Source organism: Scomber scombrus, chromosome 22 (genome assembly GCF_963691925.1).
Source record: "Scomber scombrus chromosome 22, fScoSco1.1, whole genome shotgun sequence".
NCBI classification, from domain to species: domain Eukaryota; kingdom Metazoa; phylum Chordata; class Actinopteri; order Scombriformes; family Scombridae; genus Scomber; species Scomber scombrus.
The window spans coordinates 10871055-10889954 of record NC_084991.1 but is presented as its reverse complement, the minus strand read 5'-3'; the positions used below and the strand labels follow the sequence as shown (position 1 = coordinate 10889954).

The 18900-nt window shown below is 39.4% G+C and overlaps 2 protein-coding genes across 2 annotated transcripts in view; both read left to right on the top strand.

The window, feature by feature from the left end:
• Positions 1–18900, top strand: part of LOC134004672 (dnaJ homolog subfamily B member 9-like) — a 435649-nt gene that overhangs the window by 49318 nt on the left and 367431 nt on the right. The window lies entirely within an intron of this gene.
• On the top strand, positions 10422–17793 carry tfec (transcription factor EC). Its single transcript, XM_062443870.1, has 8 exons — positions 10422–10501; positions 11267–11368; positions 13386–13506; positions 14508–14564; positions 14679–14754; positions 15687–15834; positions 17223–17319; positions 17416–17793. Exons 1-8 carry the CDS (start codon positions 10427–10429, stop codon positions 17733–17735), a joined length of 996 nt encoding a protein of 331 aa, XP_062299854.1. The 5' UTR covers positions 10422–10426; the 3' UTR covers positions 17736–17793.

Genomic DNA, 18900 nt, shown 5'->3' with positions numbered 1-18900 from the left:
AAAACTGGAAACACCTTCATGTGACATAACCCTAAGATCTTCTGGCCTTTACCTCTCGCTCCCCTCACTTTTCATTTTTTGGTCGTCCCCTCTTGCATTGCTGGGAAGAGGAGCACTGGCACTCCTCCCTTCGTCACAGCAGCTTACTCATTCAAGGGGTACAAAGATAGCCGAACACAGCAAACAAACAGCCCTTTGTCCACAGCACAAACCATATATTATTAGTTCGGGTAAGGTCACAGTTGATCTAATTTTCTGCTTAGTTCTCATTAAACAGCTATTGCATTATTTAATTTCCCACAATCAAGTTAAAGGAGGAGTGGGGGTGGGGGTGGGGGTGTAATCAATATATGTCCACCAAAAATCTTTTGAACAGTGGCTTGCGAATTTAGCCCACAAATGCACTTTATGTTGGTTAGGGAGAGTAGGATCCTCTTTTTGATGCCATGTTAAACTTCAAAAGTCAGCAGAGTTGCACTGAAATTTGCTGATTTTGATCTTCACTCTGTTCAGTTGCCAGAAACCTGTATTGTGGTGATTCAAAGATAGGTACATATTCGACATGCATTATTTTTAAGGGCACCTTGTTATGAAAGTGGAATATGAGGACACTGCCTCAAATATACAAAAACTTTGTTAAACAAAAACAGGATCAGGATAATAATAATAATGCCTATTTCGTTCTCTGACTGAGCATTTTGTCTTTAGGCCTTTAACCAGGTTTGAAAGGCCTTTAGCTTGGTGAGCTGGGACTGTTTCGCAATCAATCATGTGCATAATTTTAATAAGACCTCATCTTCATAGCCGGAGCCCACCGGGGCTTCTTTTCACTGTCTGCCAAAGTGAGAGATTAAAGTTGTCTACAGTACAGCTTTCTGACATCATTCTGAGAAGCAACGCTGAACACCGGTCTATCCTGTTCTAGCTCACTGGACAGTGAGGGTCAAGGATGAGGTGCCCCTTTCATGACCACAACCACTACACAGCAGTTTACCCACAATGCTCTGCTTTGTGTTGCTCAGCAGCTTTTGCGACTGTGGCTTGAACCTGCCTTTGAGAGTTGACCAAAGATTAGGTCTCATTTTCCTGTTTCCCTCTGTGTCTGTGAATCCAAATTCAGTGATTGTGACACTTTATGTTAAAGTCCTCCTCCACTTAAAATTATAATTGAACTTTTTGTGGATTTTTATATGTCTGAAAACATCTCTGGAGGGGGTCATTAAGTTGACATACACAGAGGCTTATTACATACATCACTTCAAATTACTTAAAGGCCATGTCGACACTAAAGAATGATGTCATCAAACATGCTGTTTTTTATTGTTAACTTTATTAGCTTGGTGTTAACTAACAAGCTTCTCTGCAGGTCAATGATCACAGGTCTCAGCCTGTGTTAAATAATGTAAGGTGCCCTGAGACAATGAAATACAATCCAGGAAGTCAAGTTGGAGCTACAGATGAATGAATTTAAAGGCTTATTAGATCTCAAAATACTGCAAAGAGGTGTGTAGTACTAAGACAGGATTTTACAACTCAAAGTTATCACAGCAGCAACTGTTTTATCTTTTGTGACAGTTGCCAGGTAAATATCAGTGTTCATGTTACAGATAAATCCACCAGGTATTTGCGCCTGCATGTATGTAATTGACAAATGCAGGACCTAGATGGATGACCACACTGCATTGCAGCAAAGGTGGAGCCCAGTTCAATTTTTTTGCCAGACGACCCTACATTATTTTACCTAGCCCCCTGTGTTGGCAATTTTCAGCATCAACGCACTGCCCCAATTGAAATGAATGAGAAAGCTGTGTTATTCACAGAAGTGATGTTGTACTGAACGTTCCCTTTGCCACTGTATAGTAAGGCTTTGTCAAACAGAGAGGTGTTTATTGGGATTGGCAATTTAGAGTCGACAACAAAAAATTGCAAACAATACTATATTATATACTATATGATAGTATATAAGTGGAAATTCTTGTATTCTTTAAATAATAAAGCCTTTTTGACTTTAATAGTGTTCACAAGAGTTACAGCATTGCATGCAAGTTGACTAAATGATGATAGCTAGTGCAATTACTAAACACTAATTTAGATGATATACTGCATATGCAAAAGCTAATCTGACATCAGAGCATCAAAGAGGATATATAAGTAGCAAATCTTTGTTGGTGTTTGTGTGTGGTGAAGGAATGTGTGCACACACAGATTTATGCATGTGTACAGTCTACAAACTCTCAGGTGTTCCTGTGAACAGGCTCCTTTTTCACTGCTCACAGAGAATCGTGTGCTCTAATTGGTTTAGCAGCAAAAATTGTATTATTCCATTTTGACTAATTACATCTCCTCTGCACCGACTGAGAGGACAGGCTGCACTGCATCCTCTCCTTCTTCCTTCTCCTTTCCTCTCACTTAGCTTTCTGAAGTCTTTCTGTTGACCGAAACTGTTAATGTAATGTTTGTTATTTGTAAAATTGGAGGTAAATGAGTAAGTAACAAAGTAGAAATGCAAATTTAAATGTACTTTAACATTTTATTTAAAGAATGTGTATACATCACACATATAGTTTTTTAAATTACTTTCACCTGTCGTCACTTCATTTTAAAAATAAAACTGATAGTTACCTAGACTACCTCCTTCCTACAAAATTACCTTATTTCCAATCAGTAACACACTATTGTGTTTATATTCCTCATTGCACCTGATTTGTGACCAGGAAGTGACAACACTATGAAACAGACAGTTATTTGCTTACTAAGCAGCTTTTTCTTTTAGCTACAAATATTATGCTGTGTTTTGTTTTTTTTAATCTGTTAGACATCAAGTATACAACAAATTGATTTTTTGTGAGAAATATTAGATGTAGAAATAATAGGATCATGTTTGTTTATAATCAGTAGCTACCCCATAGAGTGCTCATAAGTAATTTTCCAGTAAGTTGTCTTTACTTAAAGTGTGAATTTTAATTATTTTTACACCACTGTCGAGGCAAACCATTTTCATAAATTCAATATTTCATCAAGGTAACAAGCACACACACTCTCACACACACTTTCATGTGTAATCCAGTTAAAATGGCTGTAATATTTAATTCATATGAGAATCATTAAAAGTGCAGTGGTGCCTTGTCCATTATGCATTCCTTTTCTAGCAGGATAAAACAGTCCTCAGATGTGGGAGCTGCACTTTGAAGTGTTGTCTCAGAAGCAGGCCAACTCTTACAGGAAGTCCCTGATGTTTAAAACATGCCATGCAAGGGGACTAACAAAGGTGAGCACTTGTGACTTGCCCCAAGACGAGCCAAAAATGGCCAGCCAGGAATTTGGCTAGATCTGATCATGGATGTATTATTAGAGCTGGATACGGCGCCAACGCTGAGTCTTGCATCCAATTGTTCCCAGTGGTCACTCATGGTATTGCATACATTAAAAACATTTCATGATCTGGTGAGAATACCCTGCACATAAAGCATTTTCTCCATAGACCACCATTGTAAAAGAGAAACTGCAAACAAGGTCAATTATGATTCTTTCTTTTATGAATGTTTGATCCATAAAGGTTTTGTATTTTAAAAACTTTCTTTGAGCCGAGAATAGCAATTTAAAAATCTGTGATGTCATCACGATGTAAAGACAATGGGCCGAGCGTGAACTAGTGGGCGGGGCCAGAGGGAGAAAAACCAGCTGGGCGTATTCAGTGGGCTGCACAATGCGGAAACAAACCTGGAAGCTACAAACTTTTTTGGTTTACGTGCAAGGCGAACAATAGGATTAAATAGGTGCCATTTTTGGTGCACAAGAAATAGTCAAACATACAGGTGATGAGGTTGTAATAGTATAAAACGCTGTGCACCAAAGGCACATGGACACACACAAACACACAAATACACAACAAAGAACAGCTGAGCATGTTTAGTCACCGAAGCATAAATAATGCTTATGGATCCAGCTGACTGAGACTGTAAAGGCTGTTAGTCTATTTACAATGAGAACCTCTTTTCATTGAGATTAGTGTACATATAGTATCAAGTCTGGCATTCTCTATGTAAATCATCTACCATGGACACGTGTGGGACAAACTGCAATTTAACAGCTGGGCGGAGACATTAGCTTCTTGTGTATTACTGTACAGTGTTGAACTGATTCTTTAAAAAACATCTGTGCGGGGTTTAATTTAACTGAATCATTGTGATTCGATTTGCTTTATTATATTCAATGTCCTCAAATTTAGTTGAGATGTGTTTATTAAATTGTATCAAAAAATATAAAACCGTCATGTCATTTTTGCAACAATCACTGAATCAGCAGTGACTTCAGAGAAAAAACAGCCATGCATTAAAAAAATGAAATGATCTGAGTTGGTGTGGGCGGGTTGTTTCAGGTACAGGTGAGACAATGAAATCTAGGAAATCCAATTTGAATCACAGACCCATGTGTTTTTCATCAGATGCCAAAACACAACACAGAGGTTTATAATATTATGTGGAAGGAGTTCTGACCTCTGCTTTACAAGGTTAACAGTAGAAATATGGTGTTTGCATTACAAACTAATTTACCAATAATGTAAGCTTGCACATATGTCATTTGCCAACGCAGTGCCTCGCAGGACGACGTAGCATTGTGTTTTCTTTAATAACAACAAAGATGAATGAATTAATTAAGACTGTGATTTTTAGTGTCTGAAATATCTTCACTTGCTTTATTTGAGCTTGGTTTAATTTTAAAGTCCCTCTTTACTCTTAAATGTGTTTTTTCTCTCATTCTAGAGTTGAAAGTTTGAGCTTCCCTGTGCAAGATTTGATTCTGGAAGGTTGTTTTAATATTCATCTGCTGACGGTTGAAGGTTACTCTGTTCACTGAATGTCTAATTTTTAGGGGTGGGCCTATGAGCAGGATTTGTGACATCACAACTAGTTTGGAAGCCAAATTCTGGTCCAATATTTAATGTACACAATTGTGACGTATGAATCATTTTGTGTCCAGTAGTTAAACTTCTGAGATGAAATATTTGTATGTTTATTTATTCTGGCTTTTAAAATAGTACTACCGTTTTTTTGCAGAAAAATCATATCAGACACACATTGTTTTTTTTTTTTTATTACTGCATGTCTGGAGAGGATCCTCAAGTTTGGACTCCAGTTCCCTGTATTCAGTGACTTCTGATTGATTTAATTGTATAAAAGGCTGCGACTACAGGAAAACTAGAGATGATTCAGTGACCCCTTTTAAGTTTTGCTGTATCCAGGAATTCTCTGAGAGACTTTCTGGGAAGGCCTGGGGAGACCTTTGTTGTGGGCCTACAGTGACAATGTGATAACAACTTTTGCATGTGTGCATCCGTGTGTTTTAGTAGATTTGCTCACTCGACAGATTATATTTTTTTGGTGTGTTTCTCCCTAGTTGAAGCAGTGACTTTGCTTTAATTGCTGAAATGCCCTTCAAGGGGAAGTGGGTGTCACAGAGATAACCTGGCAGAATGTGCTGAGTTGGACTGGATGTTCTGCAGGAAGGAAAGTGTGGTGATCCACAAGCAGTAACGCATATACTGTCAAATTATTACAACTCCAACCCCCCTTACTGCCATCTGTATTTCTGCCTCTGTCAGGCCTTTCCCTGACCAAAAAACACACACACGTACAAACACACTCAGAGGAAATGGCCCGTGCGGGTCCCAAATAAGCTGATGTGTCATGCCTTCCTTTCCTTTCTGATATTTCTGCAAAGCTCAGGAAGGAGCCTGCAGGACCTCTTTTCTTCTTCCTCTTCTTCTACCCCTGTCTCTGGCTGCTACGGTGAGAGGCGCAGCTGTAGCTGTGACAGTTCTTGTTATTCTATAAGAATTTGCAGCTCCTGTGGTGGGAGACGCTTTCACTCCAGGGAGCCATGAGTCGTTGTTGTGTGGTCAAAGTGATCACCTTGACAGAGCTTCAACTTCTGCAGGTAGGGGGAGCGACACAGCTATAGGCCAGGGAAATCGTTGCTTAAAAAAAAAAGTATGTGTGCATTTGTATGTCTTTGCATGCAAAAGAAATTGTCTATGCTTTATAAAAGGCATGCACTTACAACCAGAATAACTGAATAGCCACTGTGGAAAGCAAATTTGGTGATCAGTTTGCTATACCGGTCTTATCTTCCCTTACATTTCACAATCTAGGGTGTGTGGTTACAGCTGTTTACTGGTTAGCGGGCTCAGCAGAAATACAGTAAGCATGTCTGAGAAGGCTTTTTGTTCCACTTTCATCTCATCTCCGCACATTCAAGATGGGGAAAAAAGATAATTGAGCACTGCTACTCTACATTCCGTAACTGTGTCGATGTGTTGAAAAAGAAAGAAGAAAAAAAAAAACAACAACAGGATTTAGCAGAAATGAATCCTAGCCTCCTACTAGGTTTTGTCCATAATTTGTACAGCCAGTTAATGTCACCATCACCCAGTGTTTCATAATTAGCCGGATTTTTCTGAAGTGAAAGGAGAACTTGGGCAAGACTGAAACTGAGTTAGGCAAGAGCTTTGCTTTTGGAAGAAACACCTGCAAGTTCGTGTGTGACACTTCCATTATGAATGCAGCATTTCAGTGGGACTAAAGAAGTACACCTTTTAACTTTGAGGTAAATCACACCACTATTAAACACAAAATACAGTTATAGGCAGGAGAAATCATACTTTAAAACAATATGTCAAACTGGAGTGAACTGAAAGATGTAGCATTGTGTGTGTATATGTGTGTTTGTAATCCAAGCTTATGTTTTATCTTTTGGTGCCAAAGTCATGATTTTAATTAATAGGGATATACTGCGTATCATGTAGAGAAGTTTATGGCAGTTTGTTGTTGAAACTATATGGTTGATATGATATGGTTACTATGCAGTTGCTTGCATAAATCGGATACTCATTGTGTATAACTGCTGGAAAAAAACTAATGTAATGTGATTTCACAGGAGTAAAGTATTTGCTGGATTTGATTAACCTGTTGCATTCATTTATTGTTTAAATCACATTTTAAACTATGTAAGTGAAAGAGTTAGGAAAAGTTTAATTGAAAAAGAAAAAGTCAGAGATGGTTTGTGTATGTGTGTGTGTGTGTGTGTGTGTGTGTGTGTGTGTGTGTGCGTGCGTGTGTCTGTGTGTGTGTAATTGGCACCTGGTTCCGCCACACCTAATTTTGTGATTTATATGTAATTAATTAAGACAATTAAGTCAGAAGGATGCAGCTGATCCCCTAATATTTTTTTTATTCAAACATAAGAACACATTTTTAAAAGGTGCAAAAATGCTAAAAACTGAAATATATTAAAAGTGTATTTAACATTTTTTTTGCATCAAATAGTCACAACTATCAGCTGTCTAGAAAAGAAAAAAAATCAGCAAATGCATTTACTAAAATCAGTGCTTTGATACCAATAAAATCTACTTTTTAGGCTTGACACACTACTACAGGTTTTCATGTCTGGAATAACTGTGCAAATGTGTGTAAATGGAAAGTGAACCAGTGACCTCTCATCTACTAATAACTACAAATGCCTCAGTTGTTGTAGCAGGTGCCAGAAGCAGTACTGAGAAAGAGAAAAACTGTCTGAAACATCAGAATAGTTACAATAATCCCTAAACCTGAGCCTTGATTGATTAGATTTTTATCTCATTCCTGACCCATGTGTATGGTGGGCATTGATAATTTTCAGCATGTCCTCTTCACACATGCACAGGCCTACCATTGTCAAGGTTGGCCTTGGTGACTGAAGCACCATTACCCCTTAAATCTAATCAGATTCCCTTAAGTGGATAACAAGCGTGTCTCCGGCATTTACAGTAGTGAGAAAGCTGAAGTGAAACCAGGACAATCTGCTGTCACACAAAGCAGATGTGGTCTGTAGCAGTCCTGGCATCTCTCCTGCTATCCGTAGTGGAAAAAAATGTTGATTGGCTAACAACTGGTATCTTGTTTGGCCTGGAGAAGTAAGATAAGAGCTCTCAGTGACTACTGACAAGTTGAGTATTGTGATGAGGCTGTTCTTAGTTAGGTGGATGAGTGGTGAATAAGGGCAGCTCTAGCTGACATGGGGAATTTAATGCTGAGTTTTACTATATAAAGTCCAACTCCAATGTTGCCACAGCTAAAAGTTCATGTGGTTAACAGTGTTGTGCTAATTGACATTTTATTCATAAAACCTTGAATTGTTGCTAGTGTGAAAACGTAGACTTGCGTGGCGTGCTACCACAATTTCAGCAGTTCTTTCTATGAGAATCAAAGTTTTGGGAGACATAATAACACATTCTTCCTCTTAAAAAAGAAATTTTGAAATCACAAGTTTAAAAAAGTAGTGTTTCTCTTTTCATTTGGTAAATATTGCTGTAAAATGGACATTACTGAATGAGCTTGCTGACTTAATGAATCTTCTTGTGCTGCTGTTTGCATTTTAGCTAAATGCTACTGTTAGGAAATACTGTAGCACTATCCTAGTAGCTGCTTTGACCACTGTTCAGCAAAACAAAGCTTTGTTTATATATCTATATCTATATATAGATATATATCTACTTTTTAAAAATAACAGAATATAGGAGATAATATGAATATATTGAAGACAGATGAATTCTTCAATATCACATTAGCTTTCAACTAGTTACACATATTAGCTCAAGTAATATTGCATTGTCTATGGATCTGCTATACCAACACTGTTAATTAGTGTTTTCTCAACCTGCAATTGATTAGCCAGGGTATGTCATGTAAAAAGTATTCATTTACTGATAAAGAAACTCAAGTTAGTCCATAAAGTATGATATTTTGACCAATGAATTAAGAACTTTTAAGAGGAATAAATCTGGGTAATAGACACAGATGACCAATAAAAAAAATGGTAAGAATAACTTTATAAAACCATAAAAATACACATATTAGTATTATTCGATCCTTCCAAAAATACTTTATAAGTCATAAACTAATAGAGCAAGTTACAACAGTAAGGTACTTTGTGAAGTTTAGACCAGTAAGTAAATTAGATGTTTTTTAGGTGACATGTTCCCTCTGAAAATAGCTCACAATTTACAGTAATAAAACCCTCAAAATAGTTTTATTGCAGTTATTGTTTTGGAAACTGATAATACTAAACGGTCAACATTGAAACCAGTGAATGAATAAAAAAGCCTGGGTTAAAAATGGCATTAGAGGAGTTATTTAAAACCCCCATTGGGGAACAAGGGTCAATTGTGCTGTCACAACCCCTGGAGCAGGCAGCAGAGGACTTTGGGAGCTGACCACTGATTGGTCAGTTAGACAGAAAAGGGCGGTCCAAATGAATTAGTGATAAACGCTAAAGGCAGACATCCTGCAGTGATCAAACCCTGGGTGATCTGACAGTCCAGTGTTTGAAGTGATTATCATGCTACGCAACATAAAGACTTACCCCCAGCTTTGAGTCTAATTAGTTCACTTTGGGCCCTTTATAAGACATTGGTAGGGGGCTGGAAAGGACAGACACTCAGACCAACAGGATAGCAGCAGCAGACCTGGATCCCTAAACTTGTCCTGCTGCATCACCAAAACAAACCAATCTGAAGACTATCTGCTTTTACTGAGAATGCCACACTTAACTGACTGCAGTTACTACACGATGCGGGACGCAACCAGAGCTTCAAATGTAAGAATATCGACGTTCAGCAGAATTCTGAATTGCTTGGTTAAATATTTTGTTGAACTGTGGAATGATGTTTCTAAAATGTAACTGATTTGTGAAGCTTTGATTAATAGTTTGGCAAACTTAATTAGTTGCATGCATAGGTTAAGGTATAGGAGAAGCAAAGTCTGCATTTTGTTTGTCAGCCTCAGTTTAGTTCTGGGGAAAAGCTATACTTTTGTTATTGACCACATTTTTCAATCTGAAACTGGAACTAAAATTACGGAATGTGACAGAACTTCTCCTAATTCTCAAAAAAGACACATATCAAACATGGCTCATGTTAATGCAAGTTTTAAGTTACACTCTACAAAATTCTGTACCGTTGTAAGTCTGTAAATACGCACTGCATGTATGACTAATAATGGGAAGAATTTGACTCACAACTATTTCTGCGTATTAAATGAAATCATCTTCTCGCAAAGCTGACAGTCACTTTGAACAATCCCTGTACATATGCTCTTAGTCAGCACTGTTACAACGGTGTGCTAAACAGTGCACAGACTCCCGCCTCCTGAACAGAATTTCTGTCAACTGTGAACTAACTGAAGTTATGTATGATTTGTTTCTGCTGCAGGTACAGAACCACCTGGAGAACTCTAAGTTCCACCTCCATCAGACCCAGAACCAACCTGTCAAGCAGTACCTGACGCTGGGCTCTAAGCTGGCCTCTTCGGCCGGAGGAGGCCACGCCGTGCCACATCCCCACGCCCAAGGCCAGTCGCTGGCCACCGTTCCCATCATGAGGAATGGACACATGCCCTCTGTTAGCGACAGCAGCAATCCCAACAGTCCAGTTACCCTACTCACGATGGCAAATCACGACAGCGAGGTTAGTGGACCGAAAACAAAAGCTTCTGATAATTCTGATAATGTTTCTGAATATATGGAACTGAAATTGAGTTAACCTAAAATGTGTCTAGAAAGAGTGAAATTGCAACTCAATGTTTGAACCACAGACTGGGTCATACACTATGGATTATATTTTTGGTAAATTTCGCAACACTTTCCTGTCAACACTCCTGAGACTTTCCAGTCAAAGGGCATATTCAGTTCTGTGTTCACGCTTACTTCTTGAAAGTGATTAGGCTTACGCCTACATTCTTTCATTAAGAGAGATGAATCATGGCTGATACTGTATTTGGATGTACAGTCAGCAAACAGTACCCTGGAATTCACGAGCATCAAAGACTATGACAATATCTCAACCTGGATCAGGTTTTAATCTGAACAATTCAGAGAGTAGTTCCAACCAGTCATCTAAACAAAGTGATGCCATTATTGATCTGCCTCTCTCTCTGATATGCTCATCAATAACTTCAGACAAACAGTCTCTGATGAGAGAACCCTTTCAAAATAAGGAAACTACTTTGATAACAGATGCATGTTTTCCCCACAAACAATGCCGATTAACTTCAGACATGGTGGCAGACTTGTCTGTTATTGGATTAGTCTAACGGCAGTCCCTCCCCTTTCTGGTGTCTATTTTGGTTTGAATGTTGAGATTTAAAAAGATCAGACTTGGACAGTATTGAAATTCTGGTAGAAACATCATAAGCCTGTCCATGAGTAAACTGAAATTACTGTTTTCTTTTAGTTTCCAATGGATGAAGTTATTGATGACCTAATTAGTCTTGAATCCGGTTTCAATGATGGAGGCTTGGATTGCATGGAGTCTAACATCTTAATGCAAAACAATGTAAGTATCAATCACATTAACTGTTGCTCTAACAGCTACAGACTAACACTGTCTAAACTGCTACTGACTATCTTTGGTATGAAGGTCTTTTGTATTGATTTTTCAATGTAACCCCTGTTTGTTAACCTGTTCACATTATTAGCGATGTTATGTTATGTTATGTTATGTCAAGTTCCGTAACTAATGACTTCTGTTTTTTGTTGAATGGGGACTTGAAAGTGAGGTTGCTCCACTCAAACACTGTGGACGCAGGTGCAGGCTTCACTAGCTTGGGAAAAAGGGGACCTGTCTTACTTTGAGGTCAGCTTAAGTCTAGAGATGAGTCAAAGTTCATCGGGGCTTAGGAACATTTCTCACATTACTCAAGAAGATCAACAATGCAGATTGAGTTAAAAAAGGAAGTTTGTGGACAAAGGTATATATGTAATGACAATAAAGAAGAAGTATCTTACAAATACTAAGATAGTTTGTGGGATGGGAACACTGCGAATCTGGCCTAACTCTTTCAATATGCAGAGAGATAGTCTGGCAGACAAAAAAATCGTACACACAGATAAAGTGACATTGAGAAAAACACAAAAGATACCGTGACAGAGAAGGAATGAGAGGGGGTAGGAAAAGATAAGGCATGGGGGGAAGAGGAGGAGAAACGGGTGAGCCAGTAAGTTTCAAATGAGGACAGAAGCGCAACAGTGGAGCGGGTGAGAGATTTTGTTGGAGAGAGTTACTGAGCCATTGGATTGGGCTAATGCATACACTCCCCGTGGGCTTGTTCAGAAATGATACCATGCTTAAATGGATCAATTCATCCTAATTAGTCATACAGTACGATGCATCACGTCGTTTCGCCGTGTCAACACATCCAGGAACACAGACGGGAGAGGGATTGAAGTGATTACAATAGGAGTAGTAAGGGAATTGTTGCAATCTTTCATTTTGATAAGCACTTTTTGTCCCCTCCTCCTCTTCCTCCTCCTCCTTTTCTACCATCTTGGTGAGATAATGTAAAAAAACTGCACATGCTAACCGACTGCAGATATCTGAAATGTCTGCAGTTTCTTCTGTTTTGTTTCCTCTTCTCTCTTTTTTTTCCTCCTTTGCTTTCCGCTCCCTTGACATGCCTCCTTATCAGTCAGTCCAGTAGTTACATTTGACACACATGTCGTGAATAAAATTGGCTGTGCGCATCATGGAATCCATGGTGGCTTCTGTAGCATTTTCCCATAAATACACAAATGCGAATTAGACACACATGTGTGTCAGCACGCTATATCTTGACATCTCCCCAGTCCATGAAAAGGCGTCATTATCGCAGAACTGATGCATGCTTTCCCAGACAAGAAGGGACCCGTAGGAAAACAGTTTTGCCTCTGTTCAAGCAGTTGACCTAGCTAGCCTTTTCATCTAATGGGATGCTATTTTCAACACAGAGCACATCTCTGTGTGAGGAGCACTTTCAAGTGGAGGGGTTCTGAAAATGGTGGCATTAGCAGATCAAGGCACCATGTCTGCTGGTCAAATCACACTTCACAGAGCAGCAAGCCTGGGTTGAAGGTCAGGGTTAGATGGAGTCAGACTGGAAGACCGCAACCCCTTATTGACCTGATTTTTAAGCTAGGTTACCTTTTTGTTATGTTGTTTTTACTCTTTGTGATGCAAGACAAGTAGGCGATCTAAACATGGCAACAATTAATGATCACTGCACTGGATGTGCTCTTTCCTGCTGTGTGGGTACAACAACTCCCTGCTGGGAGGCTGAAAGCGAGAGGCTTGAGGGCTGACAACCTTCCCTGCAAGCCTCTGATCACTCCACTCTCATGTCATTTGTCAATGCCCTCTGTGCTTTAAATAGCCAAACAATGCCACAGCTAAAAACAACAATTTGCGTTGTGGCTTTTGTTAAAATGCGAAAAGTGTGTTGGTTTGTGTGATGCAAATGTGCTTGTATGCCTGCCTTTTAACTGACCCTTTCTATTTGTTTTTCCTCCCTCTTCTCTCTTCTCTCTCTCCATCCTAGGTGTCCCTCAGTAGCAGCATGCTGGACGTCTATGGGGGTGAACAAGGTATGAAACCCCCTAATGGTGGAATGAGCCCCACATCTAACCCCACAAAGCTCACTGTTAAAAGGGAATACACAGGTATGAACCCATACCATAGCACTGATCAAACAACTAACTAATGAGTTATCGCATGTTCACATTGCTCTAAATTAAAAGAATCACACTGAGTTATACATATTAGAAGTAGACATTTTTAGGGAATTCTAAAAATTACACATATTTCTCTTCAACAACTATTTCTTTTTCGGTGGGCGACATACTAAAAAGAACACAGTGTACCTGTGTGAGCTATAAACAGCAACTTGTTGTGTGTGTCCAATTATGTGTGTCAGGCAAACAGACAAATGTGTGAGTTGATTTGTGTCTGGTGTTTGACAAACACTATCCAGCTTGTCATTGGTTCTGTTAATAATCCGTAGAAACGTGTAGACTTTTCGTTACAGACGACCCTTTAAGACATTTCTTATTAATGTCATGCATCAAGCAAAGAAGCCTAATTGATTTAGGAAATAGAAAGGATGTCTGAAGAACCCTCCGCTCTCAACGGGCAAATAAGTGAATTGCCATCTGTTTCATTTGAGTGTAGGCGCAGAGGACAATGGGCTGTTACACAGAGTTTAAATTGTCTTGATTGAATCAACAGAGACAAATTGGGAAATCCAATCTCAGGTCCCCAATTATGTAATTTGGAAGAATGTGAATACAAATATGGATGCAGTGGCATTTTTGTCGCTCTCCAGGACAGATTGGTGAATTTGTTAAACTGTCTTAATTGCGCTTAAGTAGTTTAAAAGTGGTCACTATTTTTTTACACAATGAGCTGCAGACATGCTGGAGGGAATAAATTGGGCTCTTTCAGTGTGTGTGTGTAAGGAGGTCAATTTTGTGTCTGTGGCGTGGGTTAATGCACGGAAACTCCACATTCTGGCTGACCCAAGCACTGAACTCCCTCAAAACAACTGATTGTGTGCCTCTTGACTGGACCTTTTGTGGTGTTGTGTGTTCGTTGTCTTTCAGTTTCTATATTAGTGTGCGTTGCTAATCGATCCGTTCCCTGTGTGATTTATTTTTTTTGACAGAACACGACACAAGGGTGATGGCCAAAGAGCGGCAGAAAAAAGACAACCATAATTTGAGTAAGTGTCAACTCCATCACAGTTTATGGTCTGAAAATTAGTTATGGCTAGCCTTTAGCACTGAAGCTGACAATCCTCTAATCATCTCTTGTTCCTTTTTTTTTGCTTGCTTAGTTGAAAGAAGACGAAGATACAATATCAACTACAGGATTAAGGAGCTGGGGACACTCATACCAAAATCGAATGACCCGTAAGTTGCAACATCTGGATATTTTTTCTGAAACAATGCGCTGCTTCCCTTTACTTTATGTCACTGAAACAAATGCAAGAACTTGTCTGGTGGGAGAAACTGGCATATTAAATTCTCAGCACAAAGACACTCTTAACGTTGTTCATTGAATTCAAATGAGTACTCAAGCACATTTCAGTAATATTTCAAGGGAGCACTTGAACTTCCATTGTAGTCGACGCTCCAAGAGCTGTACATTCTCTCGCTGGGTCTCGGCAGTTCAGCTCAAAGCATGAATGATGAGGAAAGGGTCAAATGCAAAGAAGTAGGCAACACCATTTGAATCAAAGTTTGAAGCACAATTGGAACACAGAGATGGAATATAGAGCTGAATCGAAATCCACTGGCCATCTTTCGCAATTGAACTTTGCTTCAAATTTAAATGGAAGGTTAGCGTTGTCGTCGTGCCATTAACGCCGGATAAAAGAGATTATTAGCTCTGATCAGACCAACGTCTCACTTGTGTGGAAAAGGACAATTTTACTACCTTTCCTTCTTTAAAAAGCAATAAAGAATGACTTGCACTCTAGCACCTTAGGTCCAATGCTCCATTTTTCCCTCTGTCTTCCTACTTAGCTCATTTTCCCTCACCTATTTTTACTCAAGGATTAATTTTAGTGAACAAGGAGGTACGAGAATGGACTTTCCACATACCTACTTAATTATTCTATTAAAATTCCCATTCAGTGTCCCCATGTAATGTCCAAGGATGAATAATTGCCCCATGTAAATCACTATTTCTTATTCATATCATAAAAGGTAAAAAACCTCTGTGTTAAAACTTTACCCCCTGCATCCACCCCACCCCCCTTTTTTTTTATTGCGGAGGATATTCTGCCGACATCATTGGGTTCTGTGTAAAAGGTTATCTTTTACATTTCTCCTCTCTGCAGCGACATGCGCTGGAACAAAGGCACTATCCTAAAGGCCTCTGTGGAGTACATAAGGTGGCTGCAGAAGGAGCAGCAGCATGCTCGGGAACTGGAGAGCCGTCAGAAGAAGCTTGAGCAAGCGAACAGGAGATTGCTGCTGAGGATCCAGGTAATTACACAGAAGTCTTATTGTGTTTGGTATGTTTTAATGATATATAATTAATAAAACGCATAATTAAAGCAAACAATCATCATACTGAGAAAAAAGACAAAAGTAGATCTTAAATGGAAGTTCCTCACCTTGTAAATTTGTATCTTTAATCTTAAAAAAAAAATGAAATAATAATTATTAGCATATTATTTATGCTTCAAAAAATTAAACACAGAAGCACAATATCAATTGAGATACCAGTGCACTGCTTTTGCCTGAGGATAGTTTAAACTCTTGGAACAAGGCAGATTAAAGCTAATAAATTAAGACAATTTCACAACAACTGGATGTTTAGCACCTTGGTAATAAACTATGTTAGACTTGACTACACTTGAAAATGCATTGTGAAAAGTATACAGCCTTCGATGTGATGTACTTCCTCTTTTATGAGCTTACTTCTTACCACAAAGAATTGCCCATCAACTCCCTAATGTCCTACTAATGTTTTAGGACTTAGTCCCAGTGCCGAATTTGAGTAAGCACTCATTTTCACTTTGGTGACGTATTCATAAACAGCCTTATCTATACAAGAGGCCATAATGCCATAATCTCAAAGATCAGGCACTTCACACTTATGCTAATTCCCACCATCAAAGCATTACGACCCCAAAATGTAAACTAATTTCCACCCCAGTGATCTTTACAACCCCTAAACCTAAAAACTCCCCTCCCCTCCCCCCACCCCATCCCAACACCCAACCACGGTCACCCCATCTCTGATCTAACCTCACAGAGCTCAGTGCTAATTAGCTCATGAATAAAGAGAATGACCTCGGCTCTTGCAGAGGAACTAAGAGCAGGTCAGAATTAGAGTATGGGCACTAATAGAAGCAATGTCTGTATGATTCATGGCACATGCATGCACAGAGGAGTGCATTGAGATTGTGGTTTATGTGATTTCACTCCAATGTTCGGAAGAATACAAAATATGTAATTATCTTCAAGGATGACTAAACAATCCAGGAAATACTGACCACCACTGACGATAAAAGGACAGTTAACGAAAGGCCAAACTGAATTTGTGATGACACTTACAGGTGACTGGTGCTGATCTCAAAATGTGTGAAAAGATTGCATGGGAGCAGACTGTCAACACCCAAACTCCCTTTAGCTCACTCCAACCAAACTTTGGTATGTGGAGTAGACTAGAAGAGGTGTGGTGGGGATTGTTCCAGTGTTACTCCATACTGTACAGTCATAACAAATCTGCTCATAACTGAGGAAATTACATTTTTTAAGTACTTATTCAGCTGTTATCTGTGTGGACTGACGTACGATGAGCAACTTAAGATATAAAAGATTAGAAGACATATTTAACTTGTGTTTTCTTTTGTTATGTTTACCAGGAGCTTGAGATCCAGGCACGAGCACATGGACTTCCAAACATGGCTACAGCTTTGGGGACTGTTGAACTATCCTCCCACCTCCTCAAACAACAACAGCAACAACAGCAGCAGCAGCAACAACAACAACAACAGCAACAGCAACAGCAGCAGCAGCAGCAGCAGTCATCTCCTCAGGCCCAGCAGCCCCCCCTCTACCAGGAGGACCCCAACAGCGACTACCTCCAGAGGATAGCCGTGGTGGCCGGTGTGCCATCCATCGCGGCCACCGGCGGGCTACAGGATCACATCACAGGCGCCGATGGCTGCACCACCTTTTCTGACCCGCTGTCCCACTTCACAGACTTCTTCAGTGCTACGCTCAAGGAGGAACATCGGCTGGACGAGATCCTGATGGATGACCCGCTCTCGCCATTTGGCACCGACCCTCTCCTCTCGGCAGGCTCGCCTGGAGCTGCATCAAAAGACAGCAGCCGCAGGAGCAGCTTCAGCTCTGCAGAGGGTGACGACCTATAATGGGTGCCCTCTACAGAAACACACTCTTGTCATCTCCTTGTGACAACACAGTTGTAATCCTCAGTGGTAAAGGGCATATACACAGAGCTTTAAAAAGACAGACTAATGGCTCTGAACATACATTGATGACCACTCCCAGGGTTGCAAGTAATTTAAATGACAGTTGACACACCTGACAATGCCCTCAAAATACCACCTGTGTATAAAGTGCATAGTTTTTGTTGATCAGGTGGGTTTTAGAGCACAATTGGCCTAAAGTTTGCATTATCCAAATCCAGACCATCGGACAGCCCCTTGGACCTCCTGCTCTTTTGTATAGACAATCAACATGTATCTCTGCCTCCCGGACAGAGCAGAAACAGACTCACAAGAAAAAGGGAGACATTTATCGGCCTTTATATAAATGACCATGTCTAGTGTCTTTTTGGTAAACACTGTGGTAGCCGTACACTGTAACATATTCAGAATAATTGCTGAAAACCTGCCGAAACTGTCCTTTCATTTGCAAAAGGATTTTAAACAATTGCATTCAGGATTGTGATTGTGTGATCATGTGCCTTATAAAAACACCGGAGTTTTGTCTTAAAGAAGATACAAACATGTAACATGATGTACTCACCGCTATGCCTAACATGTCGTCTGTCTTGTCTCTGTCTTTTCAGTGTTTTTGTTATATAAGTGTTTATGTATTTATATATGTTTTAATCCATGTATTCATAAAAAAGATATATATTATTATCTAACATGCTACCTTTTTTATTCTTAGTAGGGGTGGGAAAAATATAATAAACCCCTTTTTTGATACACTTGATTTTGGCTTCTTGTTCTGCAATCATACACCATCACATATAACAACCTGTAATTACAGTTCAGCTCCTAAATACTACATATATTCCTTTAAATATGAGAAAATAGTAATAAGACACAAAGTCTTACAGACAAGCTACCAGGTGTAGTTTGACAAAATACCAGAATTTATCATAATTTCAAAAATCACTATAGCTGTATATCATACCCAAAAAACAGTTCTCTTATTTTGCTATTAAAACCTTCACTTGTACTTAATTCTGGACAATTGTAAAGTGTACAAAAGCTTAATACATGAAGAACTATGATGCAAAGTGACCAGTGGTGGACTAAGTGCAAAATGATCTTGCTGGTCTAT